Source organism: Dermacentor andersoni, chromosome 3 (genome assembly GCF_023375885.2).
Source record: "Dermacentor andersoni chromosome 3, qqDerAnde1_hic_scaffold, whole genome shotgun sequence".
Lineage (NCBI taxonomy): Eukaryota > Metazoa > Arthropoda > Arachnida > Ixodida > Ixodidae > Dermacentor > Dermacentor andersoni.
In genome coordinates this window covers 106,022,114-106,035,634 of record NC_092816.1, presented here as the reverse complement: position 1 = coordinate 106,035,634, position 13,521 = coordinate 106,022,114, and the positions used below count along the sequence as shown (strand labels likewise).

General features: G+C 43.2%; 1 protein-coding gene across 3 annotated transcripts in view; it reads left to right on the top strand.

Annotated features, from left to right (window-relative positions):
- Nucleotides 1–13,521, top strand: part of LOC126540047 (ATP-dependent translocase ABCB1-like) — a 186,782-nt gene that overhangs the window by 160,394 nt on the left and 12,867 nt on the right. For all 3 annotated transcript variants that reach the window (XM_055075236.2, XM_055075241.2, XM_055075240.2), the window contains exons 21-26: nt 484–584; nt 1,500–1,640; nt 2,382–2,538; nt 6,613–6,807; nt 8,666–8,878; nt 10,032–10,181. In XM_055075236.2, coding sequence (XP_054931211.1) covers nt 484–584; nt 1,500–1,640; nt 2,382–2,538; nt 6,613–6,807; nt 8,666–8,878; nt 10,032–10,181 — 957 coding nt within the window. The remainder of the gene's footprint in view (nt 1–483; nt 585–1,499; nt 1,641–2,381; nt 2,539–6,612; nt 6,808–8,665; nt 8,879–10,031; nt 10,182–13,521) is intronic.

The window sequence follows — 13,521 nt, the reverse complement described above, 5'->3', positions numbered from 1 at the left end:
CATGTTTGTTTGCCAATAACTTCACTTCTGCTGAATTCATTGAAGTACTTTTCACGGCAAGGTATTTCTGAAGTAGCATATTTTCATTTCAAATGCCTTTCTCCACTTCGATATAAAGTGCTCCAGGGCCCCTTTAAGGAAAAGCTGCCACAGGCTTTCTGTTTACCTACATATGCCTTTCATTTTTCATTTTGCCACATTTTATTTTAGGCAATGTCACGAGTTTCATAAGATATTTAAGTGAAGGTTCTCCTAAGTCCGTTTTTCTGTTATGCACAAACACCATCCACGAGAAAATTGAAGGGCACACAGCCTACTGTAGTGCCTGGCAGCATATCTTTAATTAGGCACAGCATATGCAATAAGCTTTGGCATATTTTCACACTTTTACATATGTGTCGTGCATAATGTGTCCTTCTGTAACATTCAAACAAGTATGCGTCATTATTTTCACTTATCGGCGGCCATTTTTCTCTTCTGCAGGTGACCACAGAGAGTATAGAGAATATCAGGGCTGTTCAAGAGTTAAACCTGGAACCCACCTTTTTTGGCCTGTTCGTCAGCCACCTACTTGTGCCACTTATGTGAGTTTAATGTTGTAAAAGGTTCATTTTTCTTTCAGCAGTACGCAGTCCAAGCCTTTTCTTGCATATTGGGCGGGTGGGAGAAGAAAGGGAACCGAGCGGCTCGATTTTTTTACTATGAATATAAAGCCAGCAGACAATTAAGCCAAGGAAAGCATCGGGGAAATTCGCTGTAGTTTAAATTGAAATGTAGAAAATAATGAAGAAAAGAGAAATTAAAGTGGACGAAAAGATAATGTGTCGCCAGTGGGAGCCAAACCCACAGCCTCCACATTATGTGTGCATTGGACTACCAATTGTGCTACGGCGATGGCTGTCAATCGATCCACTAACTTTGGTATTTATGTTTTACTAGGTCTAGCTCTAGGAGTGTTAGCCAGCACTACTCAGAGCCAAGGTGGGCGGATGTGAAGCATCCTTTTTTTGCCCGATGGCGTCACGTAACAAAACTTAGCATGCCCACCTTGACTCTGAGTGGCACTGGTTATTCGCTGTGCTCATTCGCTCAGCTACAAGTGACGCCGACGCTCGTCGCAGGAATGGCCGCCTAAGAGCTATACTCTAAAGAGTCCTAATGACTTACTCAGGCAGAAAATATATACATAATCATGCCTTGATTGTACAAGTCGCACTGTTCAGGTAACAGAGGAACGCCGACACATAGACATGAAACATACGTAGACACGTGTTTACGTGCCAGTGTTCTTGCGTATGTCACCTAAGCAGTGCAACTTATACAAAAAAGACATATCATGTCAACTATTTCCTGTCAAAGCACACTTTTAAAAGTACACAGTCAACCTTGTTTTATCATGGACATAACGACTGTAACTGATTTCAATTACACGCAAGCACATCCATTATACCTTGCTGAGACGATGCCCTGCCTACAGTTACTGTTGCTTTTACCCGCAGAGAATCGAAAAAGCGGAGCATCCTGTTTGCACTCTCCTTCGCCTTCTCCCAAGGTGTGATGTTCCTAGTGTACGGCTGTGCTTTTCGTCTGGGTGCCTTCCTGGTTACAAGGGGGGAGATGGAAGCCACCAATGTTTACAGGTGGGTGATACTGTTCGTTTAGTTTCTTTCTGTAGATAAAGCATAACCTGTGCAGTGGCACCGAGGCTTCGCTTATTTTATGACTAACAAGGAAAACCGAAACTTGTGCAATTGTATTTCAGATGGATCATAATTGAAAAATTGCAATTTATTACAGTTGAGAAATGTTTATTGAAGGAACTTGTGTTAGAGCATACCCAAAGAAGATTGAACTTGTATATTGTTGTACTAATAGCCAGAATTACAAGCCAGTTGTCTCTCTTTCATGATTTTCTTTCTTGTATCATCTGCATTTTGTGTCCTAGGTAAACAGTAAATGCATCTGGTTTGCCTTCAATTTCAGAACTGGTTCAGGGAGTGGATTCCTTCATTCACAATTATCTTCACCGACACAATATAAAGGGCTTATATTAGATGCCATTTCTTTCTAACACATTCAGACATCATGCTAGCATGAGTTTGCAACGTTGGCTACACTTTCAGGAATGTAAGAGTAGGTAGGTTTTATGCATGACACATTAGACAGCTTTAGTAAGAGTATGGAACTGTTGCTAACCCTGTGCAAACTAGTTCATGCAGTGAATCGAGGGGCTCTGGCATTCTGTCAACCTAATTTGCATCTCTCTTAATGAAATGTGCAGTTACTGCTGCTAACTTCTTATTCCGCTGTGGTTTTAATATATTTCATCATAATTTTGGCCATTGGAACTTCTTCATTTTGTGTGCATGCTCATGTCCCAGGGTGTTCTTCACGATGGCATTCAGCGCGGTGTCTGTGGGCCAGTGGACTTCCATGCTGCCCGACTATCTCCGGGCCAGGCTGTCGGCTGGCCTAGTCTTCAACCTACTCGAAGCGGAGACTGAAATCGATGGTTACTCCGATGGTGGCATGCGGCCTGTAAGTTATCTGAATTTTTACGTGGGTCAACACACAACACACCTGCACAGTAAAATAAAGTGAACTTAAATAAATCAATAAAGTGAAAACAAAGTGAGGTGAAGGGCTATCAACGCCTAGACACTCTTCATCTTGTTGTAGCATAAGAAGTATGCTGTGCTAAATGTTATAAAAACAACATGAAAATGCATTTTCCACTTCAATCTGCGCAGGTGCTACAATGAAACCTTTATAAGGAAACATTAAAGTGAGCAGTGAAATTGCTTGGTCTGAAATGAAAGCTAGAAGGTTTGGATGAGAGAAAAGTGAACGACGAGCAAGGAATAACAGCTGTTCTTAGCATTTTTGAGAGTCCTGTAAGCTGATGCCACATATGTGGGTGGCGGCAAAGACATAATGTTACGACGCAATGCACAGCACTGTGGAAGGCAAGCCAAACAGCTAGCAGATACGCCATCTGTCCTGCTGACGATCTCCAAAGCCCTAATCACCAGCTTCATGAAGTCCTTATAGGCACTGGGCAGCCGTTGTAAGGTGCCAGCAGTGCACTAAGAAACAGCGCCACCAACAGCAGCAGTAAGAGCAGTGGCATGTGATGCAGACGATAAGGCGAAGGCGCACGCAGCGCTTCCAGTGACTTTGCGCTGCTGTTTCCAAGGCCTGAAAAACTGGAAAACACGTTTTCGTACGTACGTTGCCACTTGTACGAAGCGGGTCACATTCACGGCATAATGTAGTATATAAAGCAGAAGATGAGTGCAAATTGCAATGTAAATGCACCCCAACAACAAAGCTCACCGTGGCACGCTAGCATGTGGAACTCCAGCAGTTTACTGTGTGTGTTAGCATTGTCGTGTATATATTTAACGCATGTCGATTGGCTAAACAGAGCAAAAAATCGTGGACAAAGGGACAAAAGGACATAAGTCTCCACTTTTTGTTTTTTGTGCTGCATTGCCAATAGCACATGCGTTGGCACTTTCCCGTTCTCTGTCCATTTTCATTATTATCATTTTTTACAGCGCTTTTCCGATTTTAATGTCTTGGCAACTGGCCCAGTCTTCAGTCTTGGTTTACTTCACAAAGCCTGGCGTGACAAGAACCGATGGTAGTGTCCAGTGCATGTGTGAGGCCGGCATCGACAGTGAGTGTAAATACGTGACGCTGAAGCAGTTGCCATCAATGCAGAACACACAGAGTCGCGTACCAGCCGCAACCAGGGCTGAGGAGTGCGATGAAAGAAAATATACCTCGAAAGAAAAATACTGCGCTGCTGAGAGGGCGGCAAAGTGTCGACTACAAATCTGCATGCTCACCTTCGATGCCCAAGCTGCAAAGCCGGCACACCTGTAGAATTGAAGACATGCAATGTACTTGGATCACTGTTACACTGCGGTAACTGGCACCACGAGGTATTGGAACTGGTACTAAACTGTACGATCAAAGGTAGAGCACGTGACCTGCGTGGTCAGTGTGCCTACGCCCCCAACAGTGGCTACTGTGTCCTCTCTACCACACGCTATGGCCGCGAGCCCGGTCACCACGTTCACGAAGCTCTTGTGGATGAACGGCTTCTTTATTTATGTTAGAACAATTAGGCAAAGCAGAGCAGCATCAGAAATTGTGCGTACAGTTGCCTATCAATGCGTATGTCCAGACTTTCCACCATTTCGCCTGGTGAGGCTGCGATGAAAATCAACGGAACTGAATGGCCTTACCAGCTTGAGTCATGTTCTAATAGCTGTCCTTGCACCAAAAAAACGCAATATGTCTTTTCAGATTGGGTAGCACAGCATATTTCGGCAATGCGAAACAGAATAAATGACGGAACATAATCAACCAACGTAGCTGGTGGCTGTGCCTGGCATGGTGGTCACATGCCATTACATTCACGCCGCCGCCACACAAAGGTCAAAGGTGCCATTGGTCCAAACTCCTCCAGGCCCGGTGTATATATAGGGGCCACGACGCCACATTTTTACACTGAATTCTTCTCGCAGATCAAATCACCATTCTGTGAAATCTGCGCCAGTTCGAACAGAGAAGTACATCTTTAAAGGCTTCTTTTTTTCATTTACCTGTGGAATCCTTTGCAGTCTGGCAACTATCACACATTTGCAGCTGCTGGCATTAGAAACTGCAGTCCACTGCTCACATTGTGCTTGAGCATTGCTTTCCTGTCTGCATCAAAGGGATTGCCACGTTTTGTTGGGATGAAATGCAAAAACACCCGTGTACTATGCATTGGGTGCATGTTAATGAACCCCAGGTGGTAAAAATTAAACTGGAGTCCCCCACTACGGCGTGCCTCATAATCGGATCATGGTTTTGGCATGTGAAACCCAAGAATTTTTATTTGACAATGGTCTCAGGCAACTGTTGACATCGCAGACCGTCAACAGAACCCATAGAACCTCTATATTACATGTGTACTTTCCTTTGCTCTCCTCTGAATCATAAGACTGTAGTTCGTCATTCTGCCACAATGTGGCCTCGTCAAAAATAGTATATTGGTTCACTTAAGCCCCTTTGTACAATGGTAGGTTTGCATACTAAAAAGATTTTGTGCCAAAACAACACACACAAGAAAAATGACGACACGACGAGCGTTGTGTTGTTCTTGCGCAAAATCTTTTTAGTAGGCAAGATCACCAACTAGTCCAGCAGTTAACACTTCTAAAGGTAGGTTTGCCTTTCGTGCTTCTTTATCAGCTTGTGTGTGGGCGGAGTTGTGCTGTGTAACAAGTTCACACCCTGCAGCAAATGTTGCCCTGTGCGCTGCAAACGCACTTGTGTCACTATTGTTAAGTTTGTTGCAGACCTAAGACATGCCAAGTTCTCTTTGGCTTACCCCACATTTTCAATCCTTCTGGCTTGGGTGACAGTCCTCCTGGCATTGGTGACTACACCCCTTGATATGTGTACATGATCATACTGTATTTACTCCTGTAAGGCCTACCCTCATGTAAGGCTCGAATCCCCACTTTGGAGCGCAGAAATTTGGAAGAAGAGTTTCATAAGCTCACATGTGGCCAAAAGGCCAATGAAGCTCCAAAATGATTTTGTGCAGCACAGCCTAAAATGAAAACGGCGAGAATCAAGGTTGGTTGTGAGGCATCAGTATTTTTGCAACAATTCACGATGCACATCGGGCTGCACAGGTAAATGCAAAATGCACCTGTGGCCTCGGTCATCAATAAATTTAAAGTAAAATTAAATTTAGTGGAGCACAGCACTGAGGGAAAAAAAACCTGTAAATGAATTTCTTCCTGTGCTGGCATTCTAAAAAACAACCAAAATTATTTGGCCATTGCCGTCCACTTTTTCATAATTCACAATTATTCGTACATTTTTGCAACACTCTCCATGTCTGAAACTTAGATCGGCAACTGTAAATATGTTTGCAGTTGGCTGCCTATGGTTGCATTATTTTGTAAACAGTCTGAGTGCTGTTCAAGGTTTCAGTGAGTAGTTGCCTCATTTAAGTAACACTTCCGAAAACCCAGTGAACCCAGCAAAGTTTCTACAAAAACGAGTGTGGACCTTACATTAGTAAATATAGTATTTTAAACTTGCATGAAACAAATGTCTGAATAGCCTTATAGAAATACATGTAGCATGTCAGGAATTAACGTGTTATCTACTTTGTTTATTTCAAAAGTCAGGAGTACAAAAGCAAGAACTTACAGACAAGTATCCCAAAGTCAAGGGCTATGCCAGGATCTTCTTTTAGTACTTGTAATCAACTTGCAAGTATGTAATTTACACAAAGATAATTATGCATGTGCCATCCTTAATTAAAACAAGTAGGTTTCATGTAAGCTCTATTGGGAAAACATTTAGGAATTTTTGTATGCCTACATGCTCATCGCTGACCACCAATAATATCAGGGCTCATAACCACTCGAAAGCAAAGTGTAGTATGGAAACTAAACAAATAATGGCACTTTGAGGTGTGATACTACGATTAAATTTTTATATCAAGGAGCTTGTCACTCAAAAGACAACATCCTTTATTTACTTGCTGAATTATGTACAAGCTAGCCCGTCCTCTTCTTGTGTGACCTTACGCAGGAGGTGAGCAGCCGAGTGTCCCTCAAGGGGGTCACCTTTGCCTACCCAAGCCGTCCGCAAGTCACAGTGCTCCAGGGGCTTGACCTTGAGCTAAGCCCTGGCGAGATGGTGGCACTGGTAGGCGCCAGTGGCTGTGGCAAGTCCACCGTGGTCGACATTCTTCTGCGTTTCTACGACCCCCAGTGTGGGCAAGTGGTGAGCCTCTCTGCTCAGGGCAGCTGCTTATTGTTATTGCTTATTGTTATTGCTTATTGTTTGTTTGTTTAGCCGCTGCAGTGGCCCTTGCGGCTGTGGTGTGGCGACCACATTCTGATGGTGGCAGTATGTAAACATGCTCACGTACTGAGAGTTAGGTGCAAGCTAAAGAACCTCGTATGGCCGAAATTAAACCAGAGCCCTCCAACTGCAGTTTTTCTCATAGTGCGTGAGTTGCTTTGAAACGCCATAACTTGGGTTCACTTTTTCTTGTGTTTGTTTGTCGATTTGGCAATAGTGCCAGCTGCCCTCTGGCAGGAAAAGTAAGAGTGGTAACTCGTGATGAGACACTTCGCATTATGTCCAGTACTATGACAAAGGAAAGCAATCTTGGTCTTGATAGCATAACAGCCGTGTGGAAGGCATTACACAAATAAGAGTGCAAATTGAAGTGTGCTGTACTCGCTCACAGGCGCATGGACACACATCTAGCAGCACTGCTGATTGGAAAGTACTTACAGTTGGGATATGCTGGGATATGGAGAGACGAACCTACAAACTACTATCAAATAATTATGTGCGCTAAGTTTCATGGGCCACTTATGTACTTTCTTTCCAAAGACGGCCTGCATGCATTTATTTGAGTATAATATGTCGTCCAGCAACCTGTGTGGACAAAAAAAAAAATCCAAGCAAGTTTGCAACAGATCAGAGTACAATAAAGTCGCTGTCCCACTGACCACCTTCTTTGGGACCACAGTAGAATGTGTTCATGAACTCAGTAAGACATTCTACAATGAATCAAGTCACTGTGCTTTATTGTCAAGCCAGTGGTTTTTATTTTATTTTTTATTTTTTTCCTTGTTAGCATTGAGACATTTGTTAATGTTAAGGCACATATGGAAGGCGAGGTATGGCATTTCATCTCAGCTTCACTTTAAACAATAAATGGGAAGATGGTGCTGGTCCACTGAGAAAACATACAATGGGTTTTGCAGTGGTCTCTAGTGAGTTCGTGACATTAGAAGTGTTGATGTCACTGCAGGTTTTCCTCTCTCCTTTTTTTTTTATCACAAGTATATTTTGAACTTTTCTCCAGCACAACGAGACTATGTTGCAGAGTTTCATTGTTCTCATTGCTTACTTCATATTGTTGCGATAATATTCCTCTAGAGGAGCGTCAATGAAGAATACGCTTTTGATCTGGCGTCCACATTCAACCATATGGTTCAGTGCTTGCGTTCCTTGTAAATATATTGTAAATACATTTCCCTGTTGTGTCTGCCTCCACTTAACATCTTGGTGGAGGTGCTGGGTAAGACATGGAAACGACATGTTCTGTCAAAAGGTTATGCTAATTGTGATTAAGTGGCATTTGTAGGTGCTAATGTTTTAACCTTTTGGGCCACTGTCTTTTGCAAGTCTTATGCAGTATATTCTTGGCAACAGTAAAAATAGAGCTATTATGTAGTTTCGAAATGAAAAGGACACGACGGCTAATGTGCTTCTTCAGTGTGAGGGGGATACCACCTTAGCCGACTCTTGCAAAAGTTAACGGAAGGGAGGAAATTGTAATATCGATGATAAAATTCCTTTCAAATAAAATAAGTGAGCATCTTTTAAGGTAAGCTATGTTGACACTTCTTCTGTGCCAAGCAGGCAGCTTGGCACCTTTGTTTAGTTCTCACAGGTTCACTGAAATTCTTAAACTTAACTTTTGATAAGACAAACAGATTTATGAAGTCCAGATGTGTTCCTGTTAGAAGGAGTCCAGTGCATATCTGAAAGCTGCGCTGTTGTGTCAAACTTGATGGTCTGTGGTTGTTGATCCCTGGGTCCATTGTGGTTTTGCGTGCAGTACTTGGATGGGGTGGATGTACGTGCAGTCAACGTAGGATACCTGCGGCAATGCATAGTGGCCTGCGAGCCACGGCTGTCCCTAATGGACCGCACCCTCGGGGAGAATGTGGTGTATGGCCTTGACCCCTCCTCTGGGGTGCCCAGCCAGGAGGAGCTAGAGGAGGCAGCCCGCATGGCACGTTTGCACGATTTCGTCAGCCAACTGCCCTTGGTGGGTACACCTTAGCACTGGCGTAAAGTAGAGCTTAAGTGAAACAGCTTTGGTGTTGCGAGTACTGCAAGAGAGCATTTCTCTGTGAGTGTAGTCGGATAAGCGCAGTGCTTCAACACTTGTTTGTGACTGACAGCTGCTTTGCAAGGCCTCGAGAATGATGGCAACCGTCCTGTACAGCAGGGTACTGTCATCTTATGAATAAAGCTCGAACATGAGAAAGCAAACCGCATGAACATGTTTCTTTTCCACATTTGCTGGTGTGTGCGGCATCTGTGTCATTCATTCGCGAGCATTTAGTTTTTGGGCTAGAGCACTTTTAGTGCCCAGTTATGCCACACTCATACATTGCAGGTGTTCTAATACTGTATTGTTTCTTTCTGTTAGTCTTTCGTTTGTAGCGTGATTATGATGGAGAGTCATCGTGGAGTTGAAAGTTGTTTCGAATCATTTTGGTACTGAGACAGACGGAAGAAAAAAGGTGCTTATTTGGAGTGGTGCAATTCTAGTCAAGTCATCCACTACTGATCATGAGGTTGGATGTTTAGTCAATGTAATAGTGGTTGGTCTGAGGAAAGGGTGAAACAGGCACACCCGTGTGTAAGAACTTTCATGTGCACAAAGGAAATACCTATCCAGGCAAACAGTTTCTTACAAGAAGTATATTAATCTAAGTGCACGTTCAGAGAATGGCTAACTTGGCTACCATCACTTGACTTCGGCCTCAATCTAGAAGCCCTATTGTTTGTGTCTGTCCTCTTGTGGTACTGCTTTCTCTGTATCTTAGTAGTGACGAGACTGTGTCAAAGATTGAGTTCAGCAAACTTTCTTAGCTAAGCTAAGCACTGTAATTACACTTGTCATTTTTGGTGATATCCGGGATTGCTCCTAGCTGCTACATGTTCAATCTTCAGTTGTACATATAATTTGTGTAGTGGGCAAGCCAGCATGGTGAGAGAAGAAAAATAAGGAACTGAGTGGTACCTAAGACAACTAAAATATTATTGTAGCACTGTCTTCTTCTGTCAGGGTCAAGGGACAAGATTAGCTGCGCCACAAACTTGCTGCCTAAGCATTTGTCCATGATGTAACCCACATTAAAACTATGAGAAAAGTCAACAAGGTGTACATGCTAGAAATTGTGCTTTTGCAGGGCTACGACACACCCCTGTGTAACTCTGCCATGACACAGCTGTCAGAAGGACAGAAACAGCGAGTTGCGCTTGCACGGGCACTTGTGCGCAAGCCCCCCATTTTGGTCTTGGATGAGGCTACGTCCGCCTTGGATGCTGATGCTGAACAGGTGAGTATTTTTGCTATCAACTGAATTGTCCTCTTCAACCCTTTAAGTGCTGTGCTCAAGCATGCATATCTGGAAACCTATGCACACAACCCTGGTCAAGCCTGAGTGAAGCCGCATCACCCTTTCTGCACACTCCTTGCCTTTCCCGAGATAATTTGCAAATCTGAAGCATCCGTAGACTGGTTGTGTCATCTACACACAAGTTCTAAAATGGTATGGCAGGTTTGGTTTTTGTAGGACAGATGGCGGCGCCAAAGCTTATTTGTTGGTGCTGCTCATCACTCTTGTTTTCCAACATGGCAAGATGGCACAAGAAGCCTTTGGTTCCTTTTTTAACAATGATGAAATTCAAGAACGTCTCGCGAACTCTGATTATGAGAATCTAGTTGTTGATTACAAGGCATATTCAAGGGACAGTGACAGCAACAAGGAGGTCATGCTACCTGTGGAACATAATTCTTTTAATTAAAATTGGTGATTACCATGTCTTAATTTTGGCTTGAATTTCCAGATTAACAACTCTCTAAAAGGTTCAGTAGCATATCACCAATAAATAAAATGGGAATTCAAAGCCTGCTGATGTGTTACCGAGGCGGAAATTGAATTTGTGTCACTTTTGGAAAAACCATTGTCATGCAATTGGTGGAAATGCCTGAAATGCCCAGCAGCCAAAAAAGGTCAAGCCCCATCCTGTTTTGTAGGAGCACATCACGATTTCTGTGATCTTACAGAACTGTTTTGGATTAGAGCACCTTCACCGTTATGATTGTGCCTGCTTTTTTAATAATTTCAAAAGACTGCAGCTCACCCTATGTGTTTGGTGCTTTGGTCATAGATGGCAGCACCATATTTTGTATGCTGAATGAATAGAAAGAAAATTTTAGTGGAGTCAGATGGACGTCAAAGCTGTGGGGTCTCAAGCGTACTCTTGGGAGAAAGGAATGACATCACAGTAGCGGAAACAAAGTAAAGGGCATTTTACACCTTCTATAAAATAGGCCAACTAGCTAGTGCATATGAGCGAATGGGAAGGCATCTTCGAGACGGTCCCTCAAAGTGCGCTGCTGAGAGCGCGTGTGGTCCATCTACACACATTGTGTTCCTGCCACCCAAGAGGAGGAGGCTACTTCCTTGTGCGTTCGAGTGTCCCCGCCATCAGCTGGCATTAGCAGCGGATCATGCGCCATCTCTCATACAATTGCCTGACCACTGTTGCCGCACATGCGATGTGGGGAAGCCAAGTTACAGGAGACACGAGATTCGAGCATCCCCACAAAGCATGCATCCAATATGACAAAAAAAAATTGATGTGGGTACATGCCACAGCAGTTCTGGTTAGTGGCAAACTGCAGTGTTGATCTGAAACATCAAAAAAATACATATTGAATTATAAAGAACCAACCCAAATTGTTCAAGAATGCACTAAGCATTCTTTGGGAGGTGGTTATTTGTGGCTCTGTGTTGCACTATGTCGTATGGGTGGCGTTCCCCCTTACCGATGTGCTTTACACATATGTGGGAGCCAACTGGTACTTCAAGTGCCACTTCCTGAAGGACCAGATTGAAACCACATGCAGTGTCTGTCACCGTCTCTGATTGCAGACGCTATGACCAGAGGCACAGCATCCTAAACAACAGTGCCTGTGCCTTCAGCCAGAAGCACAGCATCTCAATGACAGCGTCTCAATATGCTAGCTGTTATGAGGAAAGACTGGAAGAATGCTCCCGTTACCACCATGCCATTGTGCAATACTGAGCAGTACCATCGCACAGTGGTATCATACCACTGTGTGGTTTTCACCACTGCGTTAGACTGCATGAGCTTTGGTATCAGCCTACGAAAACAGTTCAGCACTCACAAGAAATCACGATTAGTTCCCTAAGAAAGCTAAATATACCTTAAGATAGCATCATACTCTAGTAAGCGGAGCAGTGCAACCTCCTTCCAGACAGCGCATAGCCAGCAAATGTGTAGGCTATGGACATGCAAAATGTTGCAACTGCAGTGCTGCCATGTTCTTTTTTTGGATTTGCCGTTTATAATCATGAGCGATGAATAATCATCATGTGTAAATATTTCCACAAACCTACCGTGATACCAGATCCATACTTTCAATGTGCCCATTGTATTATTGGGCAATGCTACTCTCAATGTGAACGAGCTAGTTGCATTTGGTTGCATGGGGCACAAGTCTGCCTCAATAAATGTTTGTCGTGCTGCACCGTTGTTCTGTGTGGTTACCACCTTGGACCACCACTGGCAGCAGTTCCATTTCATTAAATTGCATCTCTGCCACTTTAGGGAGTTGCCGCTGTATAAAAAAAAATTGATATATTGGCACATTTTTTGACAAAAGAAAAACACAAAGGTTTAGTGACACCCAGACATTTTGCAGGACATTGCTGTCTGGCATGTGCACAAATGACAGGCGTTGGCCATTAGCCTGACTCACCTGATAACTTAATTTAAATTGAATTGCTTTTATTTCTTCTATGTGTAGAACAGTCCTCCGGGTTAAAAGCTGTTCAGCAGCTTGACAAGGACCCAGAGGTCGCGTTTTCACTTAACAGCAGTATCGCACATAATTGACAACTTGCTGATAACAGTCGATACAGCACTAGCAGGTAAACACTGATGTTGAAAGAACGTCATTTGGACAAAAATTGATAAGGAAATTTCTAGATGTACTCGTATCTACAGCAGCACACAGTAACTTTGTTGAAACAAGGACATATAACACTGTATCCGAAGGTCTAGCAATTCACAGAACAGAAATAAATGTATGTGCACAAACATGTACTACATACATAACACAACCACAGGAAATGCACCTCAAAGAAGTAAAGAAAGAACAAAAGCAAAATAAATGTAATTGTTGACAATTTCACATAAAGAGATATGCTAAAAAGTAATGATAATTTGTTGCTATGCTTGCACCTAGCAGCATATACAAATACTACTACATGTTAATAAAATGCACTTTCAGTTGGTGATGTTATACCGGTGCCACACGTACACTTCTGATCGCGATCTGGTGTTGCTACACAGTCATTTGCAATCGCGATCCTGCGGGATACGGATCTGGGTGGTCACGGTCCGAGAATCACGATCAGGCCCCTTCATCACAATCGCAGGCTGACATCTGTGCCCTCTAGAGCAGTATTCTGAAATTCTAAAAAGAAGTGAAGGCAGCTCAATAAAAAATTCTCCAGCAATAATAAGCTGTAGAATGGAAATATTGTCCAAATTTAACCATATTTGTGAATCAGAATTTTGAGCCAATGCGTTATGCAGCACAATATCAGTGTTATGCAGCCCTGATAGTTGCTAATGATCAGC